The sequence below is a fragment of the Oratosquilla oratoria genome, chromosome 35, assembly GCF_046742065.1.
Source record: "Oratosquilla oratoria isolate Oo_2021 chromosome 35, ASM4674206v1, whole genome shotgun sequence".
NCBI lineage: Eukaryota > Metazoa > Arthropoda > Malacostraca > Stomatopoda > Squillidae > Oratosquilla > Oratosquilla oratoria.
The window spans coordinates 23,758,795-23,778,464 of NC_134811.1; the positions used below are offsets into that span (position 1 = coordinate 23,758,795).

Below are 19,670 nucleotides of genomic sequence, written 5' to 3' on the forward strand. Positions count from 1 at the left end.
CACAAAGGATTACAAAGGCGGAGCATGCCGACAGGAGACCTTTTGGTCCATAACTAGGTCGGATGCGGAATACATATATATATATATTTATATATATATATATATATATATATATATATATATATATATATACACATATGTATATACATATATATACACATATATACACATATATATAAACGATAGAAATAGAATAAAATAAAAATTATAAATAAATAATACATACGGTAGGTATAGTTAAGTGATAAACATGTAAAGAGTAAATAATAATAAACTGACAAATGAATAATAATAATAAATGGAAATCAAGCAAATAATAGACAAATAATAAACAAATAATCAAATAGTATAAAATAAATGGCAGTCATTACAGCATCTTGCTTAAATTTTTATCTAAACGAATCTTAAAGCTTCGAATTGAACTACATTCCACTGCCTCTGCAGGAAGTTTTTTCCATTCATTAACTACACGGTTGGCGAAGTTGTTTCTACCCACTTCCAAATCAAATCTATTTTCTGAGTTTGAGACCATTATTTCTTGTCGGATTCTCATTCAGTGTAAGAATTTTGTAACTTTTGATGTCAATTCGCTTTAGAATCTTAAATACCTGTATCAAGTCACCTCTGAGTCTACGCTTTTTTAGGAAAAACAGATTCATAAGTCACTCAGGGAAGATGGTTTGTCTAGGGCACAAACATACAAACAAACACCACACACAAACACCACACACAAACACCACACACAAACACACCAACATACACTGCGAGATACAAAGGCGGGACACCACGAGCATAGCTCCCCTTCCCGCAAAATAAAATTAGCCAAATACAACTAGGTAAATACACACACAAACCAACACACAAGCACAAAAACACCCGCACACACAAACAAAAGACACACAAAATAACACACGCGCGCACACACACACACGTACACACAACTAACAAAATGTAGCATATTAGACACATTGACTAAGAACTACAATATTAGATAATGTTCCACTAATTATAAAAAAGGGACTCACCCAAACATTTAGGTCAGTTGGTGAGGTGTTAACAATGTTAAGTGACAGGAATGAAAAAGAAATCGCCAGATTAAGCTGGTTACCTAAGTCAAATAATATAAAGAATACCAATGTACAAAATACATAATATACAAAATATCACTGTACAGAAATCTGAGACATTCATCACATTACTAACCAATGACGTTACATGTTTGTAAACACAGATAACACAAACACTGCGCAGGTAATGACGCAGTTAGTGTATAGTATTCGTGTATACGCTACAGCGCGTAACGGGCATTTATATATCCCTACAACTGTACTTATCCCTGTAACTGTAGTTCATGAGCCTCAATAGTCTATGCTGTAAGAACCTCAATAGTGATGTATTACGCGGAACTTCATCCTTTCCATTCTTATCTATTCTGTGATTATTTGTGGCCATTTCTCATGGAACAAATACATCGATCTCTATTGAAATCCGATCAACCCATACATTTTCCTTCTTTTTTTTTTTGTGTGTGTGGATGCGTGTGTGTCTATGTGAGCACATATTTTCTTGGTTAATTGCTCTATTACACGGAACCCTTACGGTCATAACGCATAAACTGGCTCGTGTTATGACTTTGAGAGGGCAGGATGATCCAATAACTACTAAGTGACAATATATAAGTGATGCACTCCAACAGCTGTTGAAGCCATTTTGAGGAAACTCAAACCATTGGGACCGTTCCACCCTCCCATACTTATACGAACCAAACGACGAAGGTATTTCCCTCAACAAGTTTCACGTTTTCAGTTTTACAGAACGCTTCTTCGTTTACTTTTGTAGCGTGTTGGGCTTCGATCTCAGCCACCAGTGATTATCACTTGCCATGGCTATTCAGTGTGAAGTGTCGGCTCCGTCAAGTTTAAGCTCCTCATATCAGCAGTTGTCCTCTACCTCCCTTTTCTTCTGTTGGATCTGTGGCCTCCAAGTATTTATTGGTCTGCTCACGGCGCCACTGAATTACAACACCGGAGAGATGGAGGAAGCTGATTGCGACCTCAACTTCCCACCAAAGGACCTCAACATCAGATACTCATAGTTCGTATCTGTGGGCAGCTAGTATGCTAGTATGTTGCATTGGGGTTGTCTAGACACCCCGTAGTATAAACAATGATATTTTCCCCCGAAGGAGTAACGCAGGATTAAGTTGCCTCATCTGTAATTGTGTGCCCCGAGTTTATTGTGAAGACCACACTCAAATCTGCTTAATGTGCTTAATCTTTACTGTTTACCTATTGTACTCCTCCCAGTTGAAGTAGAGATTTCCGCAAGTACTCTTGCCACAAGTTTATAGGCAGAAACGATATTTCCCTTTTGACATCTATCGTTCTTTGTTATCAGTGAAATATATTTTTCACATCAAGAACAACCCCATTACACCAATTTTCTTGTACTCTTCGTCTCTTCTGTGCCCGTTTATTTGACACAATTGCAGCCTTAATATCCACTGTGGGTATAACTGGCACCATCATCTCAGTTTCAACGGCTTCCCCAGCCCCTCTAGTTGCTCCCTTACAGTGTTATTTAGTCGCACTTTCGAAAAACTAGACACCACTTACCATCACCCGACTAGAGGATTTTCTTATTTACCCTCTCGTTCTTCTACCGGAGAGTATCAGGTGTGCTATGTGACAAAAAGATAAGTGCCAGAGTAAAAGGAAAGGTGTACAAGACAGTAGTGAGACCAGCGTTGTTGTACGGAGCGGAGACATGAGCACTGAAAAAGGTACAAGAAAGGAAGCTGGACGTCGCAGAAATGAGGATGTTGAGGTCGATGTGTGGGGTGACGAGGTTGGATAGGATAAAGAATGACAGGATCCGCGATACTGTGAAAGTAGTGGAGGCGTCGGTGAAAGCGCAGGAAAGGAGATTACATTGGTTCGGCCATGTGAAGAGAAGAGATGAAGACTACGTGGGAAGGAGAGTGATTGAGATGGAGGTACATGGGAGATGCAGGCGAGGGAGACCCAAGCTGCGCAGGAAGGACAGAATGAGAAATGACCTTAAGGAGAAACATCTGGAGGAGAAGCAGGTGATGGACCTAAACCAGTGGAAACGACTAGCGAGGAACGGCGACCACATATGGAAATGGGAAACGTCAATAGGAAAAGAAAAAGATCCTCTCGTCCTTCTATCGTCCACATTTATGCCGGTAGCTATTGTTCTGATCGCGGAGTAGGTTGCGCACCCATATATCCTTGACAGAATTTGGATCTCTCCACTCCCCATCAGTTTTCAGCTCTGAACTCTTTTCATTTCTTGCCACTGTACACTTTACTTTTTACTTCCCTCATCCGCCACTTATAAGCATTTCTGCCTCACTAAGCCCCCTCAAAATTCTTTCTGTTCCGTACTCCTGCCATGCACTGACCCATGCTATCCATTCGAATTGCTTCCCAATTCAGATCAATGTCCTTTTGTCGAGCACCTTCTCATGTTGGTGTTCCCCGCAGCGAACTAGCCGACAAGGCAACTCGGGATGCAGCATCGATTCCATTCTACGCTTTCATCCATCTACCTACCCAATCTTCTGGTCAGTTCTACTAGGCTTGTGGGAAAAACGGTGGTGCCAGCACCCGATAAATCACCTGAGGGCTATCATGTTCGCCCTCAACCCTCTTCCAGCCACCACATACTCGTACTGACCTCTTAGACTGCACCGATGCGAGATTAAAAACATATTTTTGTTTCACCCATGGTTTTCTCATGTTTGGTGACAAAATCCTTTCGTGTACTTGCTGTATTCTTCAGATCATATCCCACATTCTTCGTGAATGTCACACTTCCTCAATCTTTCTCAACGGACTCCACTTTTCTCACCTTTCTCTCTCTCTCTCTCACAAAAAAAAAAACTGTATCTCCACATTTTTTTCCATAAAACTAACCTTTTCAAAACATAGCCCCCTTATATCATACACACTTTTCACTGCACGAGTAGCCCCCAAAAATTACTACAGTTTAATAACATAACATTCTCATATATACCCCACACTTAACTAACCATCGTGATATTTAATATCAACCCAATACTTTCCTCAAATGTTATATAATATATTTGTTCTTCTTACTAGTTACTACCATTTGTTTGTACATATCTGTTCGTGTAGATGTGATTGGGTTAGTGTATGGAGATGGCGTTCTATGTCGTGTTATAGTCGTTTTCTGGAGTCTGATGGGTGTGGGATACGGTGGGTTTTGCTTGGTGGAAACTACATATATTTTGTGTTCATCCGGTGATTGTCTATGGTGTATTGTGTTTGGTTGTTTTGTTTTTGTGTATCAAATGGCTTCAGACCTATTTTGATGAACTTCTTTTTTTCAGAGTCTATAACGATGGACCCTTCTCGCGCTCAGTTCAACGGTACCGGTCCACGTGCCATGGCTTATGGGGCCCACGACCTCTCGTTTGGATACCCCAAGGGGGTCACCGTTGTGGACATAGTGCCAGACTCGATCCGACACATGATCCACGATCACTGGAGCAACTACCCTCCAGTCAACCCTATGTGGCACTACCTCCTCGGCGTAATCTATATTTTCCTCTTCATATTTTCCGTCACAGGTAAGCATCGAGTGCGAGAAAGGGTTGACCTATGAGTTTCCCATCAATACATATTTGCGTCCACTCATGTTTTCTTTTGGGTATGAGAAGTGTTTGATGGTACCTTTCTCTCTTACTCCCAGGAAACTGTTTGGTGATGCATTTGATCATGAAGAACAAAACCTTGAAGACACCCGCAAACATGCTCGTCTTCAATTTAGCCTTCAGTGATTTTGGCATGCAAGTTACTCAGTTTCCACCTTACATCCACAATTGTTTCCAAGGTGGAGTTTGGATGTTCTCTCCATTCTTCTGCGAACTGTACGCATTTCTAGGTGAATTCTTTGTTGCCAATATGATAGACAATAAAGATTTATACACCCTTCACAAGTCTGTGATAGGCAAGGCATTAGAAGTACATTATCCGCATCACTTATTATTTCAAATAAAGCACTTGCCATCTTTGGTGTGCGCAAGTGTGCAGATACGCACACACGCTCTTTCTCTCTCTCTCTCTCTCTCTCTCTCTCTCTCTCTCTCTCTCTCTCTCTCTCTAACTCTCACACACAATCACTTTATAGATCTCGTTTGGCTTCACTAGTAGGCAAAATATTAATGATCTTTTCACCATACTTCATTTGTTCCGAAGTCCGAAGGAGCAATACTTAAGTGGGTAAACAGTCATGTACATTTTGGGATGTTTTCACACCACCTCTTCGTGTCATAAATAACACAATTTAATTGTTTCTTCAGGAGCCGTCTTCGGTCTGTGCTCTCTGTGGACTCTTGCTTTCATTTCCTTTGACCGGTACAATGTCATTGTCAATGGAGTATCCTCTGCTCCGCTAACCAAGGGCAGAGCCTTCCTGTACATCCTCTTCTGCTATGCCTACGCGATCGGCTGGTCCATTCCTCCCTATCTGAAGGGCAGAACAGTGATAGGTAAATGAAGTTCTGTTTTTGCCCTCTAATGTACTCTATTGTCAATTTTGGAACTCGCCTTATACTCGCTTTAACAAGGTTAGAAAAATATTCAAAGTATACCAATGTCACTTACCCAAATTTCAAAACATATCCTAAATTGCTTACCTGCAAGTTAACTTGCCTTTTCCTGGGAAATACCCTTGAAGTTATTGAAAGTGTTGATATAGGTTAAGAGACTGGAATCATGACTCAATAACTGTGGTTTCTAAACTTTTTCTTTATCTGCTGTTTCCTCCATTTCAGTTGGTTCAAAGGTCCATATTTCCCCATTCATGTGGACAAAAAATCTTATCATCAGGTTGTGAAATGACACTTGCATCATTTACAGAGATACTTCATTAGAAATTCTTATTACAAAGTCATTTCCTGAAATATAAGGAGGCCATTAGAAATGATTTATGGAAAATGTCATCGTCTGTCTAATCATTCCATGTAATTTCTACTTACTTGTACAAAGTCTTCACAAGATTGAGCAAAAGATAAGAACTATTACTAATGAACTTGAAAGAAAAAAGTGTGTATGAGGTGGGCTCTCCTCTTCAAATGAAGATTCTTATTTATGTCATTGTTAATTATGATGCACCTATTAAAAATTTGAACCTTCTTCGTACAGGTATCCTGGACTCGTGCTCTTTTGACTACCTGTCCCGTGACGTCAACCGTCGTTCGTACGGTCTTTGCATTTTTACTTTCGACTTCGTCATTCCTCTTACCATCATTGTCTGTTCCTATGTCTTCATTGTCAAAGCTATCTTTGCTCACGAGAAGGCCATGAGGGAACAGGCCAAGAAGATGAATGTGTCCACTCTTCGATCCAACGCAGTTCCGACTTCATATAGTTCGAATGTAGAGGACTCCTATGCTATTTTGAGAGATAGTGTCTTCCTTTTTATTGCTGTCTATACGCAGGTAGCAACCACCATGATCAAGTATGATACATCAAAATAGTACCTCACCATCACGGTTGTAAACTTTTGCCCTCTTCACTATCCACCCATATTTGGAGTAACGGTTACAATTCCATATATATTTTTACCATGTGCATTCCCCTTCCCGCTAAGGTTGATTGATCTCACTATCCAGCAGCACAACATTTGACTTATTATGGTTACCTTATAGATTAACCTTGTTACTTGACAGGACTCCAACGCACAGTCAGCTGAGGTCCGCATCGCCAAGGTTGCAATGACTAACGTTGCCCTCTGGATTATTTGCTGGACACCCTATGCTGCAGTAGTTCTTCGGGTAATGTCGTTTTTCTGCGCCATCGTCTTTGGATTTTTTAGTGAATAGTTGATATAACCTTATTCATGTAAGCATAAGCCTAATTCTTTGCATTTTTTAATAGGGTCTGGCCTTCGACCAATCAGGCCTCACGCCTCTGGTTTCCATGCTCCCTGCTTTGCTGGCAAAGACTGTTTCAGTCTACAACCCAATGATCTACGCCATCAACCACCCCAAGTTCCGACTGGTGAGGTTCATTTAAGAGTAACGAATTTGTAGATATATTTGATTCTGAGCGTATGCTGCTAAACAGAAGCTCATCTAACTCTTTTGCAATTCCTCTCTAGGCTCTCCAGAAGACCCTTCCTTGGTTCTGCATCCACGAGCCCGAGGACAAGCCATCAGACAATCAGTCGAATACCACTAATGTGGAAAATAAAGAATAAACAACTTAGGCAAAATGACTAATAATAATACAGATATATCAATGGAAATAATATGCAATAATACAAACGAAAAGTTCGAAATAAATGACCTTGGATCCAAGTAAAGTTTGTCTTTCAATGAAAATTCCTGCATCTGTTCACTTTACTCTTTCTCTCTGATTCGTACCTGACTCCTCAATCTTCCTACTAATCCTCCTATTGACTCACCACCTACTCTAGCATTGTGTGTGTGTGAGAGAGAGAGAGAAAGAGAGAGAGTGTGTGTGTGTGTGTGTGTGTGTGTGTGTGGGTGTGTGGGTGGGTGTGTGTGTGAGAGAGAGAGAGAGAGTGTGTGTGTGTGTGTGTGTGTGTGTGTGTGTGTGTGTGTGTGTGTGTGTGTGTGTGTGTGTGTGTGTGTGTGTGTGTGTGTGTGCGTGTGTGTGTGTGTGTGTGTGTGTGTGTGTGTGTGTGTTTGTTTGATTGTGTGTGTGTGTGTGTGTGTGTGTGTGTGTGTGTGTGTGTTTGTGTGTGTGTGTGTGTGTGTGTGTGTGTGCTTGCCTATCGTTACTATTGTTATTTATTATAATTTATTATAATTAATTTGTTTTATCTTTTTGTAGTACCAAAGAGATCTTTCTGATGCACGTAAAGGGTGTAGCGGTGGTCGCTATGGTACTAAATGTACATATGCTTAAGATATTAAAACTCACATCTCTGGTGAGCCTTGATTCACAATAATCCGACCCTCCTTTCTTCTGGTCAGCCGATAGCGAGTAGTAAATCCGTCGCCCTCTCGTACTAAGCCAGAGGTCATCAGTGAGAACCACCTCGGTGTGTATTTACTAAATTAGTCAAACCCCATATAGGAGGACGGCAACACACGTCTTGAATGGTTCCCAAAGTGGTCCTTCTGAAAATAGAAATGGGCAGAGAGCCTTGTCGGTGGATTTGCAACTCTACGGCTAAAGTCTCCTTACAGATGTTTAAGATATTAAAGTTCATAACTATGGTGAGCTTTAATTTACAATGACCAGCCCTACTTCCTCGTGGCCAGCAGAGTCTGGTACTATTTGGCGCCGATGTTTTGGTGCCGATGTCTTGGCGCCGATGTTTTGGTGCCGATGTCTTGGCGCCGATGTTTTGGCGCCGTTTTTTTAGCGATGTAATTTTTGGCGCCAATTGTGTTGGCGCCAAATTAAAAACAAAAGGGAATAAATGAATTAGTTGAAATTATGATAAAACTAATAATAAATAAAACTAAGTAAAATTATATAAGTCAAACTCACTAGTTTAATGCAGCTCGAGATTGTGAGCTTAACCAATGTTTCTTAACCTTTTCTAGCTCATGGCCCACTTTTAACCCAGAATTTTTCTCTGGCCCATGAAATTATTAATCAAAGAAATTACTTTTATTCTATATACTATATAGCTACTAAATCATTCTCTGTCTAATGAAACAATCATTCATTTATAATTGATATTTATTTTTACAATTTTTCCTATACATGGCAAGAAACAAAAAACTTTCACAAACAGAAAATGAGATTCAAAGAAACAATTATTTTTCTTTAAAATGTAAAATCAACTTTGAAATTACAAAAGAAAATTAGAATATTTGTTGCAAATTAATTTACTCAGTGAGATCCTTGTGTCTGATGCCTCTTTGCAAGTTCTTCTATATTAGGATCCATGCTTGTTAAACATAGACGCAGATCTCCTCTTTTTATGATTTCTAAGTGGTTTCTTGCTTTTGATAGTAGCTGAGACACCTTGCTAAACCCTGATTCTTCTAGGTAAGTTGTTGGGAAGGCAAAGATATATAGCTCAACTTTTTCCCAGAGCAATGGAGAATTAACTGCAATTTCTTTACTTGTCCAAGAGTTCCAAAATCCATGCTTAAATCTAGCTTTGGCAGTATGACCACTCTGCAACTCAAAGTTTCTTGCAATACAATATCAACATCTGCCACATTTATCCCAAATGGATCTACCACCCAATTTGGAATTTCCATTTCTAGGAGATCCTTGAACCTTATTTTCATATCATCATGCAGCTCCTCAAGAGTGGCAAGATTTGGAAAATGGAGGAATACCTTATTTCTGATATTAGTTTGGAACATACAAAGCTTTCCAAGAAAAGCAGTGATTACCTCTTTGCAGTTTAATATATTCGCATTCCTTACTTGTAGCTGCTTGTTCAGGATATTTAGTTTTTCAAAAATATCTGCTTGGTAGAAAATATCCGATTTAGCAGCAATGACTTCTTTTCCAACCTCTGTACCATTCAGAAATAATTCAACATTTGGCCAAAGTTCAACGAAACGATTAAGACAGTTACCTTTAGAAAGCCACCTAACTTCTGTATGCGTTCTTGGAGTGGATTTGACTTTACAGAATCAAGAACATTTTTCAAACGCCCACTCAAATTTTTTGCAACTAAATGTTGTCGATGAACCACACAGTGTATGCAAAGCAGATTAGGGATAGTTTCTTTTAAATATGCTATAAAGCCTCTGTATCTACCTATCATAGCAGCAGCTCCATCAGTTGCACATGCTATAATGTTACTCATAGGAATTTTTCTTTTTTGGAAGTGGTCTGATACTTCTTTAAAAAAAATTCTCCTTTAGTATCTGTCACAAGACTACGACCAAAAAGCACTTCTGCAAGTTCACCAGCATCATTTAAAAACCTAACATAAACCATAATAATGGCTTGATTATTAGGCAAAAGGGGCTTCATCAATCTGTAAAGAAAAACTCCTTACTTGCAAAAGGGCGACTAGTTGATTTTCAACATCCCCTGCCATTTCATCTATGCGCTTTGATACTGTATCATTACTCAATGGAATTAAACTAGTTATTTGTTTGGGACTCTGTTGCATAACAGTAGAAAATACCACAGATATTGAGGTCAAAATTAATTCTTCACCAATAGTATGCGGTTTTCCAGCTTTTGCTATTAGCTGTGAAATTTGATGTGATGCAACTAAGCCTAGGTCCTTTTTATCTTGACATCTCTTGAAGAATGAAGAAACAATATTTCTTTTTTGAAAATCATCTCTTAGTTTAAAAAAAATCCAAGGGTTTATCTTTTTTGTCCTTATGTTTACTCTCAAGATGATACTGAAGTTTCTTTGCGCGCATCCTATCATTAGAAAGTTCTGTCATTCATACGAGACACATTGGCTTTGTTTTATTGCTTTGAGGCTCTATAAAGCCGTATGTTAAAAACTCACTTGAGTATTGTCGACATGGTTTCTTCTGCTTAGCCATAAGGGCAATTCTTTTTAAAAATATATATTTATTCACAAACTTAGAACAAGGCAGAACGTACCAATGTTTACTACACAGAGAGCAGCTTTAAACTAAACTATCACCTCTCCTTCCCGCATTACGAAATCACTTCGAACATCCAGATCAAATGAGGTACCGTATTATGTGTTACCATATCAGCTACATATAGGAGTGGAGCAAAAACATTTTGTGAAGTACCGTACTTTAGAATTATTATCAAGCATTTGTTTTGGGCGAGTTAAGGTTAAGCCAAAAAATAATATATTAGCTGCAATTCAAAGTTTCCTTAAATTTCAATTGTTCTGCCAAAGGCTAATAGCAGAAAATATCTAATTTGTGAGTACAAAACATTTTGAACCTTTTCCCCAGTAAAATAATGAAATTTCTGTGGCCCACATGAAATTTGCTATGGCCCATTTTGGCCATGTGGCCTTAGGTTGAGAAACACTGATCTAAGGTAGGGCATCTTGTCGGTCGTTTTGCTAAAGTCATTTCATATAACATCGTAACTATTAATGTTATCTGCCGCCTTGCTGGTTAGTCTACTTCTCTTTTCCCCACTGAAGATTGGGTTGCAGTCAGGTACCACATCTACCCTCTTTTTTATAAATACTCATTTTTCCTTATTCTTCCTTCTATAGAATTGAAAATAGCCCTTTGGATTAGATCTCAATTGTTACCTTCTGTTCTGGGCATGTTTTTTTAACCAGTCTAGCCATTTTATTATATCTAATTTAGACGTGTTTTTCTCCCCTTTACATTCAAACATAAAGCCCTCTTCTTACTCCGATCTCATTTTTCAACCTATCTATCATCCATTTGAATGCATTAGTATTTGCCCTAATTTTTACTGATGTGTATAAATTTTTGTTGGGAACACAAAATCCTAGTAGTTAGGGTACTGCATAATTTATCTAGATCGCTGACCTCGTTAATGACCTCCGGGCTGACCTCGTTACTGACCTCACTTGAGAATTGCCAAGTAGTTTATCACCACCTGTGCCGGTTCCAAGCTTACTCAGATATCTCCTCAAATGGTCAAAAATTGGCACTGTATTGCCGAAATCCAAATCTGTTTGGTATCGCTTACTGTAAGCACGGTGCCTGCTAGGATGGATTACGCGCTATCCACCCAAGGTGTGGCAGTCACCTGGAATAAAAGGTGAGGATTTCGCTGCCTTTGCCTTGTCACACACCCCAGCTCCCTGGTAGCTCCTGCGTCGGCTGCTCTGCGACTATTTATTCACTTGTAACCTCTTTGTCAGGAGGCCTTCATCTATCAACCACCTGAGGACGCCCTTGATAACATATGGTCACCCCACACGAGACCCATATATAAAGATCTCGGAATATTCACACACAGTGTGCCCAGGAAACACAGCGAACAATAACACATACAGAGAGAGAGAGGAGTAAATTAATTGATAAAGGAGTTTTCATTGAAAGACAAAAATTCCTTGGATCCAATTAGTCGTTTATTTCGAGACGTTCGTTTTTGTCAGTACACATTATTTCTGTTAATACATTTTTATTATTGTTAAGGAAACTAAAACTACATAGTTGACTTTCGTCTCTAAGACCATTCAGATAGAAACCTCGCAGCCTCTTTCTGCAGTATATTTTTGTGTTGAAGGATGGAAAATTATATGGCATTCGTCATATAGACCATTCAGTAAAACCTTGTGACCGAAGAAATCTGTTCAAGCTTTTAAGCCGTTTACTCCTTTCCCTCCATTTTAGTGGCATTCGACTCATTATCAGATGACTTCTCCTCGTGCTCGTGGATGCAGAACCAAGGATGGGTCTTCTGGAGAGCCTAGAGAGGAATTGCAAAAGAGTTAGATGGGCTTCTGTTTAGCAGTATACACTCAAATACATATACAAACTTGTTACAGCTAAATGAACCTCACCAGTCGGAACTTGGGGTGGTTCATGGCGTAGATCATTGGGTTGTAGACAGAAGCAGTCTTGGCCAGCAGAGAGGGGAGCATGGAAACCAGAGGCGTGATGCCTGATTGGTCGAAGGCCAGACCCTATTAAAAAAATAAGGAATTAGCCTTATGCCTACATCAATAAGGTTATATCAACTATTCACTGAAAACCCAAAGACGATGGCGCAGTAAAAAATGACATTACCCGAAGAACTACTGCAGCATAGGGTGTCCAGCAAATAATCCAGAGGGCAACGTTAGTCATTGCAACCTTAGCGATGCGGACCTCAGCTGACTGTGCATTGGAGTCCTGTCAAATAACAAAGTTAATCTATAAGGTCACCATGATAATACAATACCTTCGTAATTAATCAAATGTTGTCCTGCTGGATAGTGAGATCAATCCATACAAGCGGGAAAGGGAATACACATGGCAAAAGTATATATGGAATTGTAACCATTACTCCAAATATGGGTGGATAGTGAGGAGTGTAAAAGACTGCAAATGTGATGGTAAGGTACCAATTTGATAGATTATGCTTGATCATGGTGGTTACTACCTGCGGATAGATAACAATAAAAAGGAAGACACTATCTCTCCAAATAGCATAGGAGTCCTCTACATTCGAACTACGTATAAGAAATCGGAACTCACTGCGTTGGATCGGAGAGTGGACACATTCATTTTCTTGGCCTGTTCTCTCATGGCCTTCTCGTGAGCAAAGATAGCTTTGACGATGAAAACATAGGAACAGACAATGATGGTAAGAGGAATGACGAAGTCGAAAGTAAAAAGGCAAAGACCGTGCGAGCGACGGTTGACGTCACGGGACAGGTAGTCAAAAGAGCACGAGTCCAGGATACCTGTGCGAAGAAGATCAAAGTTTTAATAGGTGCATCATCATCAACAATGCCAATAATAGAAATCTTCATTTGAAGAGGCAACCCGTCTAGTATCGGTTCTTAACTTTTGTTCAATCTTGTGAAGACTTTGTGCAAGTGCAAATTATATGGAATAATTAGACAAACGATGTCATTTTCTTTAAATGGTTTCTAATGGTCGTCTTGGATTTGATAATATTACTTTAAAATATGAATTTCTAAGTATCTATGTAAATTATGCAATTGGCACTTCAGAACCCAGCGGCAAATAGAATTTCTCATATTTTTTTGTCAGCATGAATGGGAAAATATAAACATTTGAAACAATTGAAATTGAGAAAACAACAAATAAAAAATAAGAGAACTACTACTCTTGAGTCTTAAATCCAGTCTTTTAACCTATATCGATATTTTCAACGATTTCAAGGGTATTTCCCAGGAAAAGGTAACTTGTAGGTAAGCAAGTCAGGATATGTTTTAGAATTTAGGCCAGAGACATTGTTACCCTTTAAATACACACACACACACACACACACACACACACACACACACACACACACACACACACACACACACACACACACACACACACATATATATATATATATATATATATATATATATATATATATCTGTATAACCTTGTTAAAGCGAGTATGAAGCGAGTTCCAAAATCAACAATAGAGTACATCAGAGGGCAAAAGATCAGAACTTCATTTACCCATCACGGTGAATTGGACAAGATTCACTGTTCTTCCCTTCAGATATGAATTCGCCGCACTTACCTTCGGGAATGTAAGCTCCCCAGCCGAAAAAGGGAGGAAGGGACCAGCCGATTGCGTAGGTATAGCAGAAGAGGATGTACAGGAAGGCTCTGCCCTTGGTTAGCGGAGCAGAGGATACTCCATTGACAATGACGTTATACCGGTCAAAGGAAATGAAGGCAAGAGTCCACAGAGAGCACAGACCGAAGATGGCTCCTGAAGAAAAAAATTAATCGTGTTATTGATGGCAAGAATATATTTGATTTTCGTATGTACGGTGTCGTGACGACTCGAATCCTCAAAAATGATTGCCCGAAGAGATATTGTGAAAACATTTCAAAATGTACATGTCTGTTTACCATCTTAATTATTCCTCCATCGAACTTCGGAACATATGAAGTATGGTGAAAAGATCATTCGTGTTTTGTCTACTAGTGAAGCCAAACAAGATCAGTAACGTGTCTACCCGTGAGAAAGAGAGAAAGAGCGAAAGAAAGAGAGAAAGAGAACGAGAGAGAGGGAGAGAGACAGAGCGTTAGTACGTACTACACACTCGCACACACCAGAGACGGCAAGTGCTTTATTTCAAATAATAAGTGATACGGTTAATGTACTTTTAATGCCTTGCCTCTCACAGACTTGTGAAGGGTGTAGAAAAATTTATTGTCTATCATATTGGCAACAAAAGAACTCACCTGTACATGCGTACAGTTCGCATAAGAACGGAGAGAACATCCAAACTCCACCGTGGAAGCAATTGTGGATGTAAGGTGGAAACTGAGTAACTTGCATGCCAAAATCACTGAAGGCCAAATTGAAGACGAGCATGTTTGCCGGCGTCTTCAAGGTTTTGTTCTTCATGATCAAATGCATCACCAAACAGTTTCCTGGGAGTGAGAGAGAAGGGTCCCATCAAACTCTACTTATATACAAAAGAAAACATGAGTGGACGATATATATACTGAGAAACTCATACGTCAACCCTTTCTCGCACTCGCTGCTTACCTGTGACTGAAAATATGAAGAGGAAAATATAAAGTACGCCGAGGAGGTAGTGCCACATGGGGTTGACTGGAGGGTAGTTGCTCCAGTGATCGTGGATCATGTGTCGGATCGAGTCCGGCACGATATCCACAACGGTGACCCCCTCGGGGTATCCAAACGAGAGGTCGTGGGCCCCATAAGCCATGGCACGTGGGCCGGTGCCGTTGAACTGAGCGTTAGAACTCATCGTTATAGACTGAAACAAAGAGGTTCATGGTCACGGCTCACTAGTCACGTTGGATACACAACAACATGGACTACAAATCACACAATACAAGTCATCATAGCGCTGTATGGAAGAAACCAGATGGGTCGGGAATGTTGGTGAAACTGGAAGATTACTGCCAATTATACCCACAGTGGATATTAAGTTTCCAATCCTGTCAAATGAACGTGCACGGCACGGACATCTCTCCAAACCTTGAAAAGTATAAGAGAGTACGAGAAACTGGGGTAGTGCTCTTGATGCGAAAAACAGATTTCCTTAATACCCAAGAAGGATGGACGTAAAAAGGGAATATAAACTTATACGACACAAACACAGGGGAGGCAACTCGAAAAATGACACATGCCCATACTGTCCGGATGCCTCACTTACAGTCGCATATATTCGGAGACTGCACAACACAAGCAGACCAATAACTACTACAAGCCACAGATCCAACAGATGAAAAGGGAGGTCAAGTAGAGTTTATGCTATGAGGCTCTTAGATTCGGCGGAGCCGACACCTTACATTAGAAAGCCGTGGCAAGTGATAGTCAATGGTAGCCGAGATCGAGGCCCAACACGCTACAGCAGTATACGAAGAAATATTCCGAAAATTGGGAATGTGAAACTTGTTGAGGGAAATACCTTCGTCGTTTGGTTCGTTACGTTTGTGAGGATGGAACGATCCTAACGGTTTAAGGTCTTCTTCGAAATGGCCTCAGCAACTGCTGGAGTGCATCGCTTATATATTGTCACTCGGTAGTTATTGGATCACCCTGCCCTCTTACAGTCATTACCCATGCCAATTCATGCGTTATGACCGCAAGGATTGCGTGTAATAAAGCGGAAAATAAGATCAACGTTTTTAACTGCTGAAAGTACCACATCCCTTAATTAACAATATTATATGAGAAAGCAAATAACCACCAAAATATACTATCACACATACACACACACCACACACACACATACACACACACACATACACAAAGGATTACAAAGGCGGAGCATGCCGACAGGAGACCTTTTGGTCCATAACTAGGTCGGATGCGGAATACATATATATATATATATATATATATATATATATATATATATATATATATATATATATATACACATATGTTTAGACATATATATACACATATATACACATATATATAAACGATAGAAATAGAATAAAATAAAAATTATAAATAAATAATACATACGGTAGGTATAGTTAAGTGATAAACATGTAAAGAGTAAATAATAATAAACTGACAAATGAATAATAATAATAAATGGAAATCAAGCAAATAATAGACAAATAATAAACAAATAATCAAATAGTATAAAATAAATGGCAGTCATTACAGCATCTTGCTTAAATTTTTATCTAAACGAATCTTAAAGCTTCGAATTGAACTACATTCCACTGCCTCTGCAGGAAGTTTTTTTCCATTCATTAACTACACGGTTGGCGAAGTTGTTTCTACCCACTTCCAAATCAAATCTATTTTCTGAGTTTGAGACCATTATTTCTTGTCGGATTCTCATTCAGTGTAAGAATTTTGTAACTTTTGATGTCAATTCGCTTTAGAATCTTAAATACCTGTATCAAGTCACCTCTGAGTCTACGCTTTTTTAGGAAAAACAGATTCATAAGTCACTCAGGGAAGATGGTTTGTCTAGGGCACAAACATACAAACAAACACCACACACAAACACCACACACAAACACCACACACAAACACACCAACATACACTGCGAGATACAAAGGCGGGACACCACGAGCATAGCTCCCCTTCCCGCAAAATAAAATTAGCCAAATACAACTAGGTAAATACACACACAAACCAACACACAAGCACAAAAACACCCGCACACACAAACAAAAGACACACAAAATAACACACGCGCGCGCACGTACGCGCGCGCACACACACACACACACACGTACACACAACTAACAAAATGTAGCATATTAGACACATTGACTAAGAACTACAATATTAGATAATGTTCCACTAATTATAAAAAAGGGACTCACCCAAACATTTAGGTCAGTTGGTGAGGTGTTAACAATGTTAAGTGACAGGAATGAAAAAGAAATCGCCAGATTAAGCTGGTTACCTAAGTCAAATAATATAAAGAATACCAATGTACAAAATACATAATATACAAAATATCACTGTACAGAAATCTGAGACATTCATCACATTACTAACCAATGACGTTACATGTTTGTAAACACAGATAACACAAACACTGCGCAGGTAATGACGCAGTTAGTGTATAGTATTCGTGTATACGCTACAGCGGGTAACGGGCATTTATATATCCCTACAACTGTACTTATCCCTGTAACTGTAGTTCATGAGCCTCAATAGTCTATGCTGTAAGAACCTCAATAGTGATGTATTACGCGGAACTTCATCCTTTCCATTCTTATCTATTCTGTGATTATTTGTGGCCATTTCTCATGGAACAAATACATCGATCTCTATTGAAATCCGATCAACCCATACATTTTCCTTCTTTTTTTTTTGTGTGTGTGGATGCGTGTGTGTCTATGTGAGCACATATTTTCTTGGTTAATTGCTCTATTACACGGAACCCTTACGGTCATAACGCATAAACTGGCTCGTGTTATGACTTTGAGAGGGCAGGATGATCCAATAACTACTAAGTGACAATATATAAGTGATGCACTCCAACAGCTGTTGAAGCCATTTTGAGGAAACTCAAACCATTGGGACCGTTCCACCCTCCCATACTTATACGAACCAAACGACGAAGGTATTTCCCTCAACAAGTTTCACGTTTTCAGTTTTACAGAACGCTTCTTCGTTTACTTTTGTAGCGTGTTGGGCTTCGATCTCAGCCACCAGTGATTATCACTTGCCATGGCTATTCAGTGTGAAGTGTCGGCTCCGTCAAGTTTAAGCTCCTCATATCAGCAGTTGTCCTCTACCTCCCTTTTCTTCTGTTGGATCTGTGGCCTCCAAGTATTTATTGGTCTGCTCACGGCGCCACTGAATTACAACACCGGAGAGATGGAGGAAGCTGATTGCGACCTCAACTTCCCACCAAAGGACCTCAACATCAGATACTCATAGTTCGTATCTGTGGGCAGCTAGTATGCTAGTATGTTGCATTGGGGTTGTCTAGACACCCCGTAGTATAAACAATGATATTTTCCCCCGAAGGAGTAACGCAGGATTAAGTTGCCTCATCTGTAATTGTGTGCCCCGAGTTTATTGTGAAGACCACACTCAAATCTGCTTAATGTGCTTAATCTTTACTGTTTACCTATTGTACTCCTCCCAGTTGAAGTAGAGATTTCCGCAAGTACTCTTGCCACAAGTTTATAGGCAGAAACGATATTTCCCTTTTGACATCTATCGTTCTTTGTTATCAGTGAAATATATTTTTCACATCAAGAACAACCCCATTACACCAATTTTCTTGTACTCTTCGTCTCTTCTGTGCCCGTTTATTTGACACAATTGCAGTCTTAATATCCACTGTGGGTATAACTGGCACCATCATCTCAGTTTCAACGGCTTCCCCAGCCCCTCTAGTTGCTCCCTTACAGTGTTATTTAGTCGCACTTTCGAAAAACTAGACACCACTTACCATCACCCGACTAGAGGATTTTCTTATTTACCCTCTCGTTCTTCTACCGGAGAGTATCAGGTGTGCTATGTGACAAAAAGATAAGTGCCAGAGTAAAAGGAAAGGTGTACAAGACAGTAGTGAGACCAGCGTTGTTGTACGGAGCGGAGACATGAGCACTGAAAAAGGTACAAGAAAGGAAGCTGGACGTCGCAGAAATGAGGATGTTGAGGTCGATGTGTGGGGTGACGAGGTTGGATAGGATAAAGAATGACAGGATCCGCGATACTGTGAAAGTAGTGGAGGCGTCGGTGACAGCGCAGGAAAGGAGATTACATTGGTTCGGCCATGTGAAGAGAAGAGATGAAGACTACGTGGGAAGGAGAGTGATTGAGATGGAGGTACATGGGAGATGCAGGCGAGGGAGACCCAAGCTGCGCAGGAAGGACAGAATGAGAAATGACCTTAAGGAGAAACATCTGGAGGAGAAGCAGGTGATGGACCTAAACCAGTGGAAACGACTAGCGAGGAACGGCGACCACATATGGAAATGGGAAACGTCAATAGGAAAAGAAAAAGATCCTCTCGTCCTTCTATCGTCCACATTTATGCCGGTAGCTATTGTTCTGATCGCGGAGTAGGTTGCGCACCCATATATCCTTGACAGAATTTGGATCTCTCCACTCCCCATCAGTTTTCAGCTCTGAACTCTTTT

At 39.8% G+C, this 19,670-nt stretch overlaps 2 protein-coding genes across 2 annotated transcripts; one reads left to right on the top strand and one right to left on the bottom strand.

The window, feature by feature from the left end:
* The first annotated feature begins 4,228 nt into the window (after positions 1-4,228).
* On the top strand, positions 4,229-7,251 carry LOC143018698 (compound eye opsin BCRH1-like). The gene is made up of 8 exons (XM_076174284.1): positions 4,229-4,244; positions 4,379-4,618; positions 4,741-4,932; positions 5,351-5,539; positions 6,195-6,400; positions 6,722-6,826; positions 6,930-7,052; positions 7,153-7,251. The coding sequence occupies exons 1-8, from the start codon at positions 4,229-4,231 to the stop codon at positions 7,249-7,251; spliced, it is 1,170 nt and encodes a 389-aa protein (XP_076030399.1).
* Positions 7,252-12,242: 4,991 nt separating this feature from the next.
* Positions 12,243-15,333, bottom strand: LOC143018811 (compound eye opsin BCRH2-like). Its single transcript, XM_076174387.1, has 7 exons — positions 15,108-15,333; positions 14,798-14,989; positions 14,124-14,318; positions 13,112-13,320; positions 12,662-12,766; positions 12,436-12,558; positions 12,243-12,341 (listed from the first exon to the last, which is right to left on the bottom strand). Exons 1-7 carry the CDS (start codon positions 15,331-15,333, stop codon positions 12,243-12,245), a joined length of 1,149 nt encoding a protein of 382 aa, XP_076030502.1.
* Positions 15,334-19,670: the final 4,337 nt, after the last annotated feature.